The sequence below is a fragment of the Chionomys nivalis genome, chromosome 24 (assembly GCF_950005125.1).
Source record: "Chionomys nivalis chromosome 24, mChiNiv1.1, whole genome shotgun sequence".
Classification (NCBI taxonomy): Eukaryota; Metazoa; Chordata; class Mammalia; order Rodentia; family Cricetidae; genus Chionomys; species Chionomys nivalis.
The window spans coordinates 43,391,124-43,408,614 of NC_080109.1; the positions used below are offsets into that span (position 1 = coordinate 43,391,124).

At 42.1% G+C, this 17,491-nt stretch overlaps 1 protein-coding gene across 5 annotated transcripts in view; it reads right to left on the reverse strand.

Annotated features, from left to right (window-relative positions):
- The window catches only part of Pld1 (phospholipase D1), a 208,851-nt gene that overhangs the window by 14,830 nt on the left and 176,530 nt on the right, over nucleotides 1–17,491 (reverse strand). For all 5 annotated transcript variants that reach the window (XM_057756858.1, XM_057756859.1, XM_057756860.1 and 2 more), the window contains one exon: nucleotides 9,922–10,056. In XM_057756858.1, coding sequence (XP_057612841.1) covers nucleotides 9,922–10,056 — 135 coding nt within the window. The remainder of the gene's footprint in view (nucleotides 1–9,921; nucleotides 10,057–17,491) is intronic.

Consider the following 17,491-nt stretch of genomic DNA (forward strand, 5'->3'; position numbering starts at 1 on the left):
GAAACCTGGTCTACAAGAGGTAGTTCCTGGAGAGGCTCCAAAACCACAGAGAAACCCTGTCTCAAGAAAAAAAAAAATCTTTAACTAGGAAAAGATGTGTTCTGTTTGTTTAACTATGTAAAGATGTGTTCTGTTTGTTTAACTATGTAAAGATGTGTTCTGTTTATTTAACTATGTAAATATGTGTTCTGTTTGTTTAACTATGTAAAGATGTGTTCTGTTTGTTTAACTATGTAAATATGTGTTCTGTTTGTTTAACTATGTAAAGATGTGGTCTGTTTGTTTAACTATGTAAAGATGTGTTCTGTTTATTTAACTATGTAAATATGTGTTCTGTTTGTTTAACTATGTAAAGATGTGTTCTGTTTATTTAACTATGTAAAGATGTGTTCTGTTTGTTTAACTATGTAAAGATGTGTTCTGTTTGTTTAACTATGTAAAGATGTGTTGCTGTTTCACCTTGTCTGACTAACACCTGCTTGGCCAAAAAAAAAAAAAAAAAAAAGCTGAATGGCCAATAGCTAGGGCTGGGTGGGGGTGGCAGACAGAGAGAACAAGAGAGGAGAGACAACAGAAGAAAGGAAAGAATGAGGGAGAAAGCAATTGGAGATGAGTAGGGTTAGCCAGGCAGCTGCCAGGTAGCCAGGCACAGAGTAGGACACACAGAAGGAAAGGTAAAAGGCCTAGAGACGAAACAAAGGTGAAGATTAAATTAAGATATGAGTTAGTGGGACAAGCATAAGGCTGAACATTCATAACTAATATTAAATCTCCATGTTATAATTTGAAGGATGGCAGTCCATGAAAGCCTGTTACAACAAAATCCGGAGACTCTAGTTAACTCTGGAGCGTTCTTGTTTATGAAACAATGTATCCTTATTCTTTCACACACCTCTGGTTTCTACCTGTATCTCAAAGGAAGCTGGCTAACTGACTCATGAAGGAGAGTTCAAAGAAAACCGGCACATCAGCTGGCTCAGTACAGAAGTTGGGTTTTTGTTCTTGTTTTAAAAAAACAAAAACCAGAACAGTCTTTCTAGTCTTCAGGTTGCACAAGGAATGTTAAATGCCAGGCGTGCGTTCCCAGTCACTGGTTAATCTGAGTTACCATCTGCCCTGGATGGCTGCAGCTCTCCACCTCCACTTGCGAGGCAGGCTATAGCCTTGGTATCACCTTCCCTCTATTTTGAAACCTCAGTTGGGGCAGTAATGCCGCAGGCTTTTAATCACAGCACTCCGGAGGCAGAGGCAGACAGAACTCTGTGAGTTCGAGGCCAGCCTGGTCTAGAGATAAAACCTCAGTTCCCCAAGGATGTTGACTTCCCCTTGGCAAGGATGAGTCTTTTATTTCAGATGTGTATGATGCACTCTTTCTTATTGCCTGATTCCTCACAATAGATTAATGTGGGTCATGGAAAAGCACGCATTTGCACTGATTAGCTTTAGCATTACACCATGAGGTTTACCAATTTTTTTCAGCTAAAATATAATCACATGATTTCCCCTCTTCTCCTTTCTTCTTCAGCCCTTCCATGCCCCTTATTGTCTTTTCTCAAATTTATGTCCTCTTTTTAATTGTTACATATGCACATAAATGTAACACTAATGATACTGTTATATGTATAAATGCATAAGTACAACCTGCCTAGTCCATTTAGTGTGACTTGAATGTATATGGTCCCCGGGGCTAACCATTTGGTTCTGGGTAATTAACTGGGGATTCAACCCTTGAGACTCTCTCTCCCACCCTCCGCATTCCTTAGTGGCCCGCAGCTCTTTATTCAGGTGTGGAACCCTCCTTGCTCTGCCTTAGTTGTTGCACTTGCTCAGATCTTTAGCCAGTCGTGTTGGTGAGACCAGGGCTGCAGGTGGGGAGAATTTTCTGGAATGCAGCATTTGTATCCCTCTGTCTAGCTTAAGCATTCCTTCCTAGGTGCATGAAGGGAACTCCCTGTGTTTCTTTGGGACTTCACTCTCTTCCTGCCCTAAGCAGAGACCACTCAGGAATTGTGGGGTCTGCAGGATTGGTTGGTGCTTCTCTAGCCAAGATCAGAACCCTGTGGGTGGGAGCCAGACTGGAACCCCCACATATGTATCCATTAGCCCCGAATCCATCCATCCCATTGCAGCAGCCCCGGACTCCCGAGGGCGGGAGTACACTCCTGGCATTGTGAACTGAAATGTTAGAGACAGGAGTAGGTGCTGTCTATACAAGCCAGGGAAACAGGCCTGGCAGGAATGCAAGATTTTCTCACCCTGACTACTCGACTGAAGAAACAATGGATGCCAAAGAAATGGGAATTCCCCCCAGAAATCCCATGTTGGGAGAAAAAAAAGGATGGGGCAGACAGGAACTTGTCTCCTAGCAAGAGGTTTCACAGTTGTAACAACTTAGCAGAGGACCTCACAGCATGAGAGTGAAGCCCACAGTGATGGGGTAGTGCTGGGCAGGACTGCACTGGCACCGTGGAGAGCACTGCTCAGATGGCCATAATTTTAGCTCTCCATTCAAACCTCACAGTCTTAGTGAAGAACCCTGAAGACAAATGTGGGGGCTTCACTGGGTCTCTTTACCCTCTTTTCCCAATATGGCCACATTGAAGAATCTTTTTTATTTTCTCTGTTTTCCATTATTGCCTTACTGAAGATGTGTGGCTTGGGACATAGGCTGTGATAAAATGAAGACTCAGTTCATGTCCCCAGAACCCATGTAAATTCTGGGCAGGCACGACGGTCCACCTGTGATCCAGTGTAAGGTAGGCAGAGATGGTGATTTCTGGAGCAGGCTCACTAGCTAGTGTTGGTTTTTTTTCTACTCTGGCTCCATGCTGGGAGCCAAAATGTTTGCTTTTTCTTCTTTGCTTTTACTCTTAGTTCTTTTGGGGGGCATGCAATCCAGCTCCCATATAAATCATATGTGGATACTTATTCTTTCTTATAAACACCTGGTCTTAGCTTGGCTTGTTTATTGCCAACTTTTCTTAAGTTAACCCATCTACTTTCTGGCTGATGCGGGAGAATTGTCTATATTCTGTCAATCATGTTTCAATTAAATGCTGATTGACCAGGCAGGAAGTATAGGCAGGAAAACCAGACAGGAAGTAGAAATGATGCAATGAGAACAGGAGAATTCTGGGAAAGAGGAAGTTGATTCCTCCCAGTCTTGCGCAGACCACTGATGAAGCAGGATGTGATCTGCCAGCTGAAAAAGGTATCGAGCCATATGGCTAAAATAGATAAGAATAATGGGTTAATATAAGTCATAAGAGCTAATAAGAAGCCTGAGCTAATGAGCCAATCGGTTTATAACCTAATGTGGACTTTGTATGACTTTCTTTTGGGCTTGCCAGCTGTGGGGAACTGGGCAGGGCAGAAACCCCAACAAGCCGGTCCCGTTCATGTTACATCTAGCTCTGGGCTTTTTCCTTTTCTTCTTTTTATCTTACTTTCGCCTTTACTCTGTGGTTGGTTGTGTGGCTGGGGAGCTGGCCCCTGATGTCTTCCTCTCCTTGTTCTTTTTTTTCTTCATTTCTTCTATTTATTCTCTCTGCCTGCCAACCCTGCCTATCCTTTCTCCTGCCTCGCTATCAGCCATTCTGCTCTTTATTCGACCATCAGGTGATTTAGACAGGCAAAGTAACACAGCTTTACATTGTTAAACAAATGTTCCAGAGTGTAAACAAATGTAACACACTTTAAAATAATATTCTACAACAGCTAGGCTCCAAGGAAGCAAAGGACCCCTCCTCAACATACGAGGTGGAAAGTGACACACAGTCAAGACATATAGTCAAGACACATACACACACATATGTGATCCTGCATGCACGCTTCACACAGACACTCATACACAGATTTTAGACAGACTTAATACTGACAGGGAAATTCTGATAAGTGCAAATTTTATCTCCAGTCTTGCTGTTAAGCATTCCTGTGTTCTGAAAATCAAATTCAGAAAAGGAGTCGCAGGATTGGGACATTCCTCATTTCTACATAAGAGGAAGAGGAAGGAGGAATCTGGGGTATATGGAATGGTCACAGGTTCTGGGTGCCTTTTGAAGAACACAGAGCATAGTGAGGAGACTTCTGACCCTTCAGAGTTTGCATCACTGATAGCGAATATGTGCTCTGTCTGTGCACTAACTAATATGGAACTGACCTATTTTTATTAAGTCATTGCCTAGATCACTTTAAAACCATTTCTGCATCTGTTATAGGAAACTGGGCATTTTCAAAATATAGCAAAATGCAAGAGAGTATAAGAAAACAAACATCAAAACAATGATAAACCGCCACTGAATCTATAGCCTAGGCCAGGACAACAGGACCCCTCCCCAAACCTCTTAGTGCCTTCTTGCATGTGCCCTTCCCTCCCCAAGGAAGGTTTGATGGGGCTCTTCGTGTTTATCAGGCTGTGCCAATCTAGGTCTTTTGAAGAACTATTACCGTGTCATTCCTATATGAAAGAACACGAGTGTCTTCTATATTTGGTCCTGGGTGTTCTCTACTGGCACTGCTGTAAATTCCCCTAGCAGCTTCCTAGGAGATTTGCCATTCTTCATTTGAAGGTGTTTCTTGCGGGTTTTAAAATTTTTATTATGTGGTGCATGCATGCGCACACGTGTGTGTGTGTGTGTGTGTGTACGCGCACGCGCATATGTGTACATGTGATCTGTGGGGAGGGGGGCATGTAAATGTGTGATGGGTGTCCACTGAGGCAAAATGCATCAGATCTCCTGGAGGTGGAGTTACATGTGTGTGCTGAAAACTGAACCCAGGTTCTCTGCAAGAGCAGCATTCACCATCAACCGCAGAGCCACTTCTACAACTGCTCCTTATGTGTTTTGAAAATTAAATGTTTTGTGAATATCTTCCTTAACATTTGTGACTTTTTATTCCCTTTACATTATGATTAACTTTCAAACAAATTAATTTCTATTTTCTCATCAGCAGAAAATGTCCCAAGAACCAAAAGAAAAGAAATAGGAAAAATCATTTGGTGAAAAGGAAGGAGGATGTGAAGAAGCAAGCTGATCGGCAACACACTGAGGACACTCCTGTGCTATGGGACAATGGTCTGTATACCGTCAATTATATTTTAAATAAGCACTGATTGGCCAGTAGCCAGGCAGGAAGTATAGGCGGGACAACCAGACAGGAAGTAGAGGAGAGGCAAGGAGAACAGGAGAATTCAGGGAAAGGGTACAGTATGCGGCCATAACCCAACCACAGAAGGAACAAGATGTGACTGCCTCACTGAATAAGGTACCAAATAGACAAGAATAATGGACTAATATAAGCTATAAGACTTAATAAGAAGTCTGAGCTAATATGCCAATCAGTGTATAACTAAGGTAGAGCTCTGTGTGATTTCTTTGGGACTTAACGACTGTGGGAACCAGGCAGGGCAAAAACCACAGACAACACTCCTGAGAACTGGCATGAAGGAAACTGTGACAGAGCAGGTGGCCGTGCAGGGAGCAGCTGAAGGACACTGTGGGAGCACAGGCTCTGCCCTGCCTACTGCTGAAGAACCTCCGAAGGGACTTAAAGGAGGTGGTTGGTGAGCAGACTCAAAACTTTCAAATCCCTCATCCTAAAGAGGAGCCACAATCCACCTGTGGCTCTAAGGAGCCGTGGGCCTAAAGGTAAGTCCCACTGACTGGAGAGGACAGTGTTTGATCCCGAGGGACCGATGCACCTGCAGGCCTGTGTCCACTGCACTGGGGGAGACAGGTCCCAGAGAAGCGCCCAGCCTTGAACATGTCCATGTTCTCAGTTCCAGGATAACACTGGGGAATCAACCGAGGCCTCAGTGTAAACAAACTACGAAAGCAACAAATCAGAAGTGAATATGCTTTTAACAAAAAAAAGAGGGCAGTTCTTTGCAATAGTAGAGAAAATAAAAATAGCAAATCGGAGAGTGGTTACAGTTGAAAAGAAAGGAACAGCCCTGTGAGATATGCAAACAAAAGTTTATAAACAAAGATAGAATTGGAAATTATGTAATAAAAGTATGCTAAGATCTAAGAAAACAAAAGATATTAGCTTACATAGTTCAGATAAATAAGTCACATGACTGAAACAAAACCACACTGCACGTCAGCAGGTTTAGATAGAGTTTCATGAAGAATTATGGCTATTCCTTTCTCTTGTTTTATATTAAATGTTTCAGATGTCTGTGCATATTTGTAATTTTTCTATTTTTTCTTTTATTGAAAATAGTCCTCTTTCATACATATATTCTAATTATGGTTCCTCTTCACCCAACTCCTCCCACCAAAATCCATACCCGACCTCTGATTTGAAGACAGACATTTAAAAACTAACAATAAAATAAGATAAAATGAAACCAAGCAAAGTAGGACAGAAGCCAAAGAGAAAGCTCAAGAAACACGCACAGATGTAGAGACACACGTTCACACACGGAGAAATCACAGAAAATCACAAAACCAAAACCTGTAAAATATAGAAAAAGGAACCAGAAGCTAAAAAGAAAAGTCCTGACAAAGCATGAGACACAGTGCCTCCAAAAATGTTACTCATATGTTGGCTGCCTACTAGGTGCCCAGTGAGACTCTGCCAGAGAAAACTAATTGCTCTGGGCTAGGGCTGTGGGCTTGTGTTCACTTTCCCTTTCAGTGCTGAGACCCCAGCTGGCTCAGACCTGCACAGGCCAGTGCATGCTGCCAGTGTCTCTGTGCACTCATATGCATCAGTCCTGTGGAGTCTGGAAATCTTTGTGTCCTTGTGCCCTCCGTCCCCATTGACCCTTAACTGTCTTTCTACCTCCTCTTCTGCAGGGGTCCCTGAGCCTAGAGGGAGGGGCCTGATGGAGACATCCCAATTAAGACTGAGTGTTTCAGTGTCTCTCATTGTCTGCACATTGTCCAGCTGCAGGAGGGAGTTTATAGCAAAATGTCACTAGGTGTCATTTTATTGCCATGTTCATTTATCAGAACAGTTGTATTTATGATCAGATGTTTCTCTCCTGACCACCTGTTCCCAAATACCCACTGGTCACTTCCCAAATAACTGACTCAGAGACTTAATATTACTTATAAATGCTCAACCAGTAGCTCAGGCTTATTACTAACTAGCGCTTACATTTTAAGTTGACCCATATATCTTATTTATGCTCTGCCATGTGGCAGTACTGTTATTAGCATGACATGTTCATCTCCTGCTCCGCCTGCATCTGGCTGGCAACTCCTGACTCTGCCCTTCTCCTTCCCATCATGCTTAGTTTGGTTGCCCTACCTAAACTTCTTGCTTGGCAACTGGTCAATCAGTGTTTTATTAAACCAATTCAAGTGACAAATCTTTACAGTGTATAAGAGGATTGTTCCACAGCAAGTATGTGGTTTTGCCCTAGCTCCTATCTAGTCTTAGGTTCTTGGATCCTCAAGCAGCCTTGGATAAGGTTCTATCTCATGGAGTGGGTCTTAATTCCGATTAGATATTAGTCGGTTATTCCCACATGCTTTATGTCACTATTTCACTAGCAAACCTTACAGGAAGGCCATCATTTGGAGATCGAAGAGTTTGTAGCTGGGCTGGTGCTTGCCTTTCTCCTCTGGCAGCATACAGAGTACCTTCCAGTACCGTGAACACTAGTCCGTAGGGCTGAAGGCTCTAGGAAGGCACCAACCTGACTTTTCATTGTTCAAGGAGTCGTGTAGGTGTTATGTTCAGCAAGAGGGCTTTATTATCAGTTTGTAGAGACCAATAAACAGCCTTGGCACTAGCCTGGGTTGTTTGAGGGTTCTCATGGGCCAAAAAAATCAATTAGAAGTTAACTTATTCCCAAAACTAGAGGCTTCATTTGATGCCCAGTTGGGGTTCCATTTTCCCCATTATTTGGATTTTCAATTAGATTACCTTTGTATGTGAACATATTTTGGGAACTTTCTACTGTATTAAGTTTCCATACTATCCCTCAAATGGCCGTAATTTTAGGTGTCCTTCCCTGTATTCCTCCCATCTCCATCTTTCTTCCCTCCTTCTCATTTACTCCTCATTCTAGTCCCCCACCTTGTCCATCCACAATGATGTATTTATTTTATGATCTTTCCTTTCCTAGGGAGATCCATCCCTGCCCTCTAGCCCCTTACTCTGCACCTAACTTCCATGGTTATATGGACTGTAGCCTGCTTATTGAAGACTTAACAGCTAACATTCACATATAAGTGAATACACATTATTATCTTTTCGAATCTGGGCTACCTCACTCAGGATGATTTTTTTTTTTAATCTCCATCCATTTATCTGGTTTTATGTTGAGGTTTTTGATATATTCGGAGTCATGTTTTGTTCAGTGTAATAAGTCTCTATAGAGCAATGGTTCTCAAGCTTCCTAGTGCTGTGTCCCCATACTGTGATGACTCCTACTCTTAACCATAAAATTATTTTTGTTGCTACTTCACAATTGTAATTTTTCTACTGTTATGAATCATAATATAAACATTTGTGTTTTCTTATCGTCTTAGTGACACCAATGAAAAGGCTGCTCATCTCTGGGGGTTGTGACCCACAAGTTGAGATCAATTGCTGGGGTTCTCAGAATCGTACTAGTGCTGTGACCCTTTAATCCCTCATGCTGTGGTGACCCCTCCCCTCGACCATAAAATTATTTTCATTGCTACTTCACAATTGTAATTTTGCTGTTATAAATCATAATGTAAATATCTGTGTGTTCTGATTGTCTTAAATGACTCCGGTAAGAGAGTTGTAAATCCACAGGTTGAGAACCATTGCTTTTGAGTAAAGGACATTGGGATAGGATGCTTTCTTAAAAAACTGTTCTGCACAAATATTAAAAGAATCAATTTCTCTAGTCTTTATCCCTATGTCTGTGTGTGTGTGTGTGTGTATTCAAGCTATTTTGTACATTGATATGTGTATATTTTCTTGCTCCAGAATTACCCTTTTCCCAAAGAATATTCCAGATAAGGCATCTCATTACTGCTAGTTATGAGACTTTTTTTTTCCTCAGTGAGGATAGAGATGAAAAGGGCATGTAACTGTCAAAAAAGTGTCATGGCATTTAGCTTCTTGAAGACTAGGGAATTATCTTAATACAGCTGAGAACAACGTTTTGTTTAAAACAGATGAGCCGAGTTCCCAGCAGTGCCATGTGCCATCTCTACTGGTAAAGTTCACACACAGAGAGACATGCACACACACACCCTGACCACTCAGTTTTCAGAGCGATTATAAGCTGACTAGTTTTATGTCACCATGACACAAGCTAGAGTCATCTGAAAGGAGGGATCTCAGTTGAGAAAACGACCCCATAAAATCTGGTCGTAGTGCGTTTTCTTGATTAGTGATTGATGGGAAGGTCAGATGATAAACACAGACCACACACATCATGTTTGAAATACTTTCCTTGCTGATTTCCTCTCCTCCCAATTCCAGAAATCTAGGTTCTTGGACTCAAATAAAAATAAGGGAGTAATAATGAATTAATAAAATGAAGGCTAGTGCCATGGCTCAGCACTTGCTGCCAAGACTACAGATTGGAGTTCGATCCCCAGGACCCTCTTGGTGGAAACTCATTTAAGCTGGCCTTTTACTTCCACACAAAAATGCCTAGCATACACAACATCAATCAACCAAACAAAAAGTAAACATTTTTAAAAGGATCCATGAGCTCAGGCAGATGAATGGTTGTGTGGCCTCAGCCCTGCTTTAAATACTGTGACATGCACAAAGTCCCCACCATTGCTCTAGATCTCTAGTTCTGTATAGAGTAAAAATCAAAAGCAACAAAACACAGGTCAGCAAGGATGCAAAAGAAAAGGAGTGTCTCTGAAACAGTTTGGGTGTTATATGGTTATATGTCAAATCTCAACAGCCAAGGAAGCATGGGAAAGCAGGGACAGTTGACAAGAAGCACAGCACAGCCCACACACTTACCAATAATAACCGTGTTGTCATCAGCAATTAGCAGCTTGCTGTGGACATAGATGAGCTCGGTGACCAGGTTCCCCTCCAGTTCTGCGTGTGTTCTCAGGCCACAAAACGATATGTAATTTATCCACTGATTGCCAACTGCAAATCAGAAAGAAAATGCGAAAATCAACACGACCATGTCCAACAAAGGCACACCAATGCTGAACTCTAAAGACTAAATAATCTACCACTTTAATCAGGTTATTTAGAGTGTATATACACAATATATAATTTCTTTGGCAAAATTTAACCAGGACATTTTTATGATGGAAGGAATTAATATTGATAACTGAATGAGTGTCCTAGTTTTATGATGTGTCTGTGACACAACACCCAGAAGCCACTGAGGGGAGGAGATGGTTTATGTGACTTATCCTTCCAGGTCACAGTCCATCCCTGAGGGAGGTCGGGGCAGGTACTCAAAGCGGGCGCTTAAGCAGCGACCAGAGGAACGATGCTTGCTAGCTCGCTCCCTGACTTGTTTCCTGGCTCAGGCTTAGCTCTTTTCCTATCTATCCCAGAACCACCACCCAGGGTTGGTGCAGTCTACAGTGGACTGGGCTCACTACATCAGTTACAGTAAAGGCCCCTCATAGATCCGTCCACAGGTCACCATGAGGTGAGCAACTCCTCAGTTGAGATTCCTTTCTTAGATGACTTTAGACTGTGTCACCAAAGCTGACTAGGGCAGTAACTACATTAAAGAAAATTATACTGCAGTGTCTTTTGTCTTTGGCTGAGGCAATCTAGAAATGGACTCCGATCTGAGCCATTTCATGATTTGGTGAGTTAATGATGAGTGGAGGCAGAAAAAACAAAACAAGAGCGCGGTGTCACAGCTGCACTGTCTAAGATGACACCTGTTGGCAGTTTAAGCCGGAGCACAAGGGCATGTCAAGATCACTGAATGTAGCATAGTCAGCATTGAATGGCAGTTAACTTGGCTGAGGGCATAGAAATGTTGTCAGTTACATAACCCTCCCCCAGGATGGGGAGGAGGGCTGGGAGCTGTTGTCTTCATGGCCTGGCTACTCACAGCAACTGTAGCTACCTGGACAGGAAGGGGCCCCATCAACATTCCGTTATAGGTGGGGGAAGGTTTCATGAGAGCTCTGTCCTCCCTGAAAAGCTACTGGCACTTACTGGTTGCTGGAGAAAGAGAAGCCATTTTCGTCAGTGGTGTAGCCACTGCATAGTTGCCCATGCTCCTGCCAGCAATGCTAATTAATTTCAGTGAGTCACTAAAATTCTAATATGAAAGCAGGAATGGGATTGGTGGGGGAGGAGGATATGAGCGAGGGCAACGAAAGGTGAAAACACATTACATACATGTGTGCAATTGTCAAAACTCTCCCTTCCAGAAAGCCAACATTAGGAAAAGGAAATAAACTCTATCATGTTCGACACGGGGAGATCCTTGCTTAGAGCGACGGGAATCAGGCTTGTTCTATAAAATAACTGCTCACTCGCCTTGCCGTGAGACAGGGACTGCATCCTGCATTCCACACCAAACTATAGTCAATACCACCATCTGAGTGTTCGCCACAAGGTTTCATGTCCCCTCCCTCACAGTTAGACTCAGAACAAAGAGAGAGGGGCCAAGCTGTCTTGATTTCAAACAGAAGAAACATTCGAGGAGGAAATATAGTAACAGACCCAGGAGTAACTTTTCACTTGCTGAGCTTCCCAATTGTTACTTAGTTTGTCTATTTTGTCATGGATGCTCTATTAAGTGCAGGTATCTTGGGAGGAAATTCATTCCTAAGAACACAGGGAGTTCTTCCCTGAGAGATCACCTCAAATGTGCACAATGATCTCAGAGCCCTGGCTGACAAAAGGGGCTGTGTTGGTATATTGGTGCTTCACATGTAAAAGACCTTTCTGTAAGGTCTAGAATCATTTAGCACTCACAAATTTCACACCCCACATGTTAATGTTACATTAGAACAATGTTTATGTCCCAGGTGTGTTTAACCTGCAGCCAGCAGGTTACATGAGCCCTAGGACAGCTATGAACAAGGCCTAACACAAAAATCAAAAACATGGAAAGCAACAGAGTCCCTTAAACAACATGCAAAAAATGCCCTTATGGAAATGGATGAGAAGTATAACAAAAAGTTTGAAGAAATGAGTAAATATGTGAATGATACCCTGGGAAAAACGATCAAACAAGTAATGGAAACAGTTCAAGAATTGAAAACTGAAATGGAAGCAAGGAAGAAAACACAAACTGAGGACCAGCTGGATATGGAAAATCTAGGTCAATGAGCAGAGACTACAGAATCAAGCATAATCAATAGAATACAAGAGATAGAAGAAAGAATCTCAGATTCTGAGGACACCATAGAGAAAATAAATGCACTGATCAAAGAAAACAGCAAAGTCAACAAATTCTCATCACAAAACATTCAGGAATTATGGGACACAATAAAAAGACCAAACCTAAGAATAATAGGGATACAAGAAGGAGAAGAGTCACAACTCAAAGGCACAGAAAATATTTTTAACAAAATTATGGAAGAAAACTTTCCCAACCTAAAGAAGGAAATTCCTTTGAATATTCAAGAAGCATACAGAACACCAAACAGACTGGACCAAAGAAAAACATCCCCTCGCCATATAATAATCAAAACACAAAATATACAGATTAAAGAAAGAATATTAAGAGCTGCAAAGGAAAAAGGCCAAGTAACTTATAAAGGTAAACCGATCAGACTTACACCTGACTTCTCTATGGAAACCATGAAAGCCAGAAGGTCTTGGATAGAGGTACTGCAGAAACTAAGAGACCATGGATGCAAACCCAAACTACTATACCCAGCCAAGCTATCATTCACTATCAATGGAGAAAACAAGACATTCCAGGATAAGAACAAATTTAAACAATACGTACCCAAAATCCAGCCCTGCAGAAAGTAATAGAAGGAAAATCACAACCCAAGGAATCCAACATTGCTAACACTGCCTACAATGACTCAGAAATCTAGCAACCCTTCACTAGCACAACTCAAAGAAGGGAGACACACAAACTCTACTACCAAAAACAATAAGAATAACTGGAGCAAACAACCACTGGTCATTAATATCACTTAATATTAATGGTCTCAATTCACCAATAAAAAGGCACAGGCTAAGAGATTGGATACGAAAACAGGATCTAACAGTCTGCTGTTTGCAAGAAACACATCTCAACCACAAAGACAGGCATCTACTTAGAGTAAAGGGTTGGGAAAAGGTTTTTCAAGCAAATGGTCCTAAAAAAAAAAGCAGGTGTGGCCATACTAATTTCTAACAAAACGGACTTCAAACTAAAATCAATCAGAAGAGATCGAGATGGACACTTTATACTCATAACAGGAACAATTCATCAGGATGAAGTCTCAATCCTGAATATCTGCGCTCCTAATATAAAAGCACCCACGTATGTAAAAGAAATATTACTAGAACTTAAGGCAGACATTAAACCACACACACTAGTAGTAGGAGACTTCAATACACCTCTCTCACCAAGGGACAGGTCAATCAGACAGAAACCTAATAGAGAATTAAGAGAATTGTTGGAGGTAATGAAGCAAATGAACTTAACAGACATCTATAGAACACTCCACCCAAATAGGAAAGAATGCACCTTCTTCTCTGCAGCTCATGGAACGTTCTCGAAAATTGACCACATACTCGGAAACAAAGGAAACCTCCACAGATACAAAAAAATATCAGTGTCCACCTGTGTCTTATCAGATCACCACAGATTAAAGTTAGAAGGCAACAACAATACTACCCCCAGAAAGCCAACAAACTCATGGAAACTGAACAGTCAACTACTGAACCACACCTGGGTCAAGGAAGAAATAAAGAAAGTAAACCCAAGGAAAAACATATAGATATCCTCCCAGCTATGGGAAATAGACAAGATTGATGGGCAAAAAATTGGAATCTTGGGGGGTGGGGTGGGATGGGGATGAGGGGTGATGGGGAGAGAAAAGTGTGAAGGAGAGGATGAGGGGAACTGGGGGAATCGGGGTGATTGGGGTTAAAGGAAGGTTGGATTGGGGAGCAGGGAAACTCATACCTTAGTTAAGGGAACCACCTAAGGGTTGGCAAGAGACTTGAACCTGGAATGGCTACCAGATGCCCAGGGCAATGTCCCCAGTTAGTTCATTGGGGCACCTGAGGATAGGGAACCTGAAATGAACCTATCCTATAATCATACTGATGAATATCTTGCATATCGCCATAGAACCTTCATCTAGCGATGGATGGAGATAGAGACAGAGACCCACACTGGAGCACCGGACTGAGCTCCCAAGGTTATAATGAGGAGCAGAAGGAGAGAGAACATGAACAAGGAAGTCAGGACCATGAGGGGTGCACCCAACCACTGAGACAGGGGGGCCGATCTATTGGGAGCTCACCAAGGCCAGCTGGACTGCTACTGAAAAAAACATGGGATAAAACCGGACTCTCTGAATGTGGCGGACAATGAGAGCTGACGAGAGGCCAAGGAAAATGGCACGGGAACTTTCATCTGGCGATGGATCGAGAGAGAGACAGAGACCCAATTTGGAGCAACCGTCTGAGCTCTTAAGGTCCAAATGAGGAGCAGAAGGAGGGAGAACATGAGCAAGGAAATCAGGACCACGAGGCGTGCACCCACCCACTGTGACAGTGGAACTGATCTATTGGGAGCTCTCCAAGGCCAGCTGGACTGGGACTGAATAAGCATGGGTTGAAACTGGACTCTCTGAACAAGGCGGACAATGAAGGCTGATGAGAAGCCAAGGACAATGGCACTAGGTTTCGATCCTAATACCTGAACTGGCTTTGTGGGAGCGTAGCCTGTTTGGATGCTCACCTTCCTGGACCTAGATAGAAGTGGGAGGACCTTGGTCTTCCTGTAGAGCAGGGAATTTGGACTGCTCTTCAGTATCGAGAGGGAGGGGGAGTGGACTGGGGGGAGGAGAAGAGGAGTGGGGATAGTGGGAGGGGAGTGGGGGGAGGGGGCAATATGTGGGAGGAGGGGGAGGGAAATGGGAAACGGGGAGCAGTTGGAAATTTTAATTAAAAAAGAATAAAAAAAAAGAAAGAAATTAAAGTCTTCCTTGAATTTAATGAAAATAAAGAGACAACATACTCAAACCTATGGGACACAATGAAAGCAGTGCTAAGAGGAAAGTTCATAGCACTAAGTGCCCACTTAAAGAAAACGGAGAAAGCATACATTGGGGACTTAACAGCACACCTGAAACTCTAGAAAAAAAAGAAGCAGACGTGCCCAGGAGGAGTAGAAGACTGGAAATAATCAAACTGAGGGCTGAAATCAAGAAAATAGAAACACAGAAAACAATCCAAAGAATCAATCAAACAAAAAGTTGGTTCTTGGAGAAAATCAACAAGATCGACAAACCCCTATCCAAACTAATTAAACGACAGAGAGAGAACACGCAAATAAATAAGATCAGAAATGAAAATGGGGATATAACCACAAACACAGAGGAAATTCAGGGAATCATTAGATCTTACTACAAAAGCCTGTATGCCACAAAAATGGAAAATGCAAACGAAATGGACATTTTTTTAGATAAGTACCATATACCAAAGCTAAACCAAGAACAGGTGAACGATCTAAATAGACCTGTTAGTCGCGAAGAATTAGAAATTGTTATAAAAAATCTCCCTTCCGAACATGAGCAAAAAATCAGGACCACGAGGGATGCACCCACCCACTGTGACAGTGGAACTGATTTATTGGGAGCCCACCAAGGCCAGCTGGTCTGGGACTGAATAAGCATGGGTTGATTCTGGACTCTCTGAGCATGGCGGACAATGAAGGCAGATGAGAAGCCAAGGACAATGGCACTAGGTTTCGATCCTAATACATGAACCGGCTTTGTGGGAGCTTAGCCTGTTTAGACGCTCACCTTCCTGGAAGTAGATAGAAGACCTTCGTCTTCCCGCAGGGCAGAGAATTTGGACTGCTCTTCAGTATCGAGAGGGAGGGGGAATGGTGTGGGGGGAGGAGAAGAGGAGTGAGGGAAGGGGGAGGGAAGTCGGGGGAGGGGGCATTATTTGGGAGGAGGGGAGGGAAATGGGAAACGGGGAGCAGGTGGAAATTTTAATTAAAAAAGAATAAAAAAAAAAATCTCCCTTCCAAAAAAAGCCCAGGACCAGATGGCTTCAATGTAGAATTCTACCAGAACTTCCAAGAAGACCTAATACCTATACTCCTTAACATATTTCACAATATAGAAACAGAAGAATCATTGCCTAATTCCTTTTATGAAGCTACAGTTACCCTGATACCAAAACCACACAAAGACCTAACCAAGAAAGAGAATTACAGGCCTATCTCACTCATGAACATCAACGCAAAACTTCTCAATAAAATACTGGCAAACCGAATCCAAGAACACATTAGAAAAATTATCCATTATGATCAAGTAGGCTTCATCCCAGAGATGCAGGGCTGGTTCAACATACGCAAATCTATCAATGTAATCAACCATATAAATAAACTGAAAGAAAAAAACCATATGATCATTTCATTAGATGCAGAAAAAGCATTTGACAAAATTCAACACCCCTTTATGATGAAGGTCTTGGAGAGATTAGGGATACAAGGGTCATACCTAAATATAATAAAAGCTATTTACAGCAAGCCAACAGCTAACATTAAATTAAATGGAGAAAAACTCAAAGCCATCCTACTAAGATCAGGAACACGACAAGGCTGTCCACTCTCTCCATATCTCTTCAATATAGTGCTGGAAGTTCTAGCAATAGCAATAAGACAACATAAGGGGATCAAGGGGATTTGTATTGGAAAGGAAGAAGTTAAGCTTTCGTTATTTGCTGATGATATGATAGTATACATAAGGGACCCCAAAAATTCTACCAAAGAACTCCTACAGCTGATAAATACCTTTAGTAATGTGGCAGGATACAAGATCAACTCCAAAAAATCAGTTGCCTTCCTATACACTAAGGATAAGGAAGCAGAGAGGGAAATCAGAGAAGCATCACCTTTCACGATAGCCACAAATAACATAAAATATCTTGGGGTAACTCTGACCAAGGAAGTGAAAGATCTATTTGACAAGAACTTTAAGTCTTTGAAGAAAGAAATTGAAGAGGATACCAGAAAATGGAAGGATCTCCCTTGCTCTTGGATTGGGAGGATCAACATAGTAAAAATGGCAATTCCACCAAAAGCAATCTATAGATTCAATGCAATCCCCATCAAAATCCCATCAAAATTCTTCACAGATCTGGAAAAGACAATAATCAACTTTATATGGAGAAACAAAAAACCCAGGATAGCCAAAACAATCTTATACAATAAAGGACTGTTTGGAGGCATTACCATCCCTGACTTCAAACTCTATTACAGAGCTACAGTATTGAAAACAGCTTGGTACTGGCATAAAAACAGAGAAGTCGACCAATGGAATCGAATAGAAGACCCTGACTTTAACCCACAAACCTATGAACACCTGATTTTCGACAAAGGAGATAAAAGTATACAATGGAAAAAAGA